Raw genomic sequence first — 1473 nt, 5'->3', positions numbered from 1 at the left:
ATATATATATATATATATATATATATATATATATATATACGTATATATATATATATGTATATATATATATGTATATATATATGTATACTTATTGTAGTTATATACAATATATATAGTATTGCAGCTCAAATCCATCTATTGGGTGTTGTCGGCTGTATTGTATTTGCCTTTGTCTTTTTTCGGTTTTCTCTGTCACCTCGCAAAGCTCGCTGATGTATGCGTGAAAAAACTTCCTTTTATTTTTTAGTTGTTGCAATGAAGTTCATGGTTTAGGGTTTAGGGTTTAGGGTTTGGGGTTTAGGGTTTAAAGGTTTAGGGTTTAGGGTTTAGGGTTTGTGCTGACGTAGATATGCCTGCATCTGCACAGAGGGGCCCAGAGAGCGGGAGGAGGAGCAGGAGCGGCAGCTGCAGCAACAGCAGCAGCAGCAGCAACAGCAGCAACAGCTGCTGCAGCAACAACATCAGCAGCAGCAAGATCAGCAGCAGCAACAGCAGCAGCAGCAGCAACAGCAGCAACAGCTGCTGCAGCAACAACATCAGCAGCAACAACAACAGCAGCAGCAGCTGCTGCAGCAAGAGCATCAGCAGCAGCAACAACAGCATCAGCAGCAGCAACAACAGCATCAGCAGCAACAACAACAGCATCAGCAGCAGCAACAACAGCGGCAGCAGCAACAACAGCAGCAGCAACACCAGCATCAGCACGATTCCCCTTTTTATACAACAGAGGAGGACAACGATATATATACAAAGAAAAAGAAAAGCGGTGATTTTGTTGATTTCAACAACAAAAGAAGTAAAAACACAAAATACGAAAACAGCCAATCATCAGATAACAGCTCTACCGAAACAGAGGAGGAGCAGTTTGCTTCTGTTGCTGCAGCAGCACCCAGCAGCAACAGCAACAGCAACAGCAACAGCAACAGCAGCAGAAGCAGCAGCAAGAGGAAATATGCACTGAGAAGGCAGGGGGGTATAGAGGAGGACCCGTACGATATGCACGAAACGAAAAAAGGAAAACAGAAAGCTAGCCCGTGTAGCCACTACCCACCGCGACAGCAGAAACACAAAAAAAAAAACAGAGACGAAGTGTTGTATACTCCCGCTGCATTTAATTTTGAGAGTAGTGATGAAGGTGAAGAAAGCTACGAAGACGGCAGCAGCGCGGTGATAAAGTACAAAGAAAGCAGAAAACAAAAAAGCAGCAACAGCAGCAGCAACAGCAGCAGCAACAGAACACACAGATCACCACAACCAACACGCCAAGAACAGCAGCAGATAGTTCGTACTGTACAGCTGCTTAATGCTCTCCTTAAACAACAAAAAAACCAAGCCGCCAGCATCAGCAGCACCACAAACACACGCATAGACCCAGCCGGGATGATGGTTTCATACGAAAATTTACTTACACAGGTCAACAGAAGAAGACCTTCTCTTGTATGTAGTTTTATTTTCTTTCTTTTTTATTTATAT

The 1473-nt window shown here is 43.4% G+C and overlaps 1 protein-coding gene across 1 annotated transcript in view; it reads left to right on the top strand.

The window, feature by feature from the left end:
* Positions 1-255: 255 nt before the first annotated feature.
* The window catches only part of EMH_0057180 (uncharacterized protein), a gene marked incomplete at both ends in the record, with an annotated part of 2415 nt that continues 1197 nt past the window's right edge, over positions 256-1473 (top strand). Inside the window, 2 exons of the mRNA XM_013497438.1 lie at positions 256-260; positions 348-1413. Coding sequence (XP_013352892.1) covers positions 256-260; positions 348-1413 — 1071 coding nt within the window. The remainder of the gene's footprint in view (positions 261-347; positions 1414-1473) is intronic.

This window comes from Eimeria mitis, genomic scaffold (assembly GCF_000499745.2).
Source record: "Eimeria mitis Houghton genomic scaffold, Emh_scaff2676, whole genome shotgun sequence".
Taxonomy (NCBI): Eukaryota; Apicomplexa; class Conoidasida; order Eucoccidiorida; family Eimeriidae; genus Eimeria; species Eimeria mitis.
Note: the sequence above shows the minus strand (reverse complement) of the source record. Positions and strands in the feature narration are given on the sequence as shown.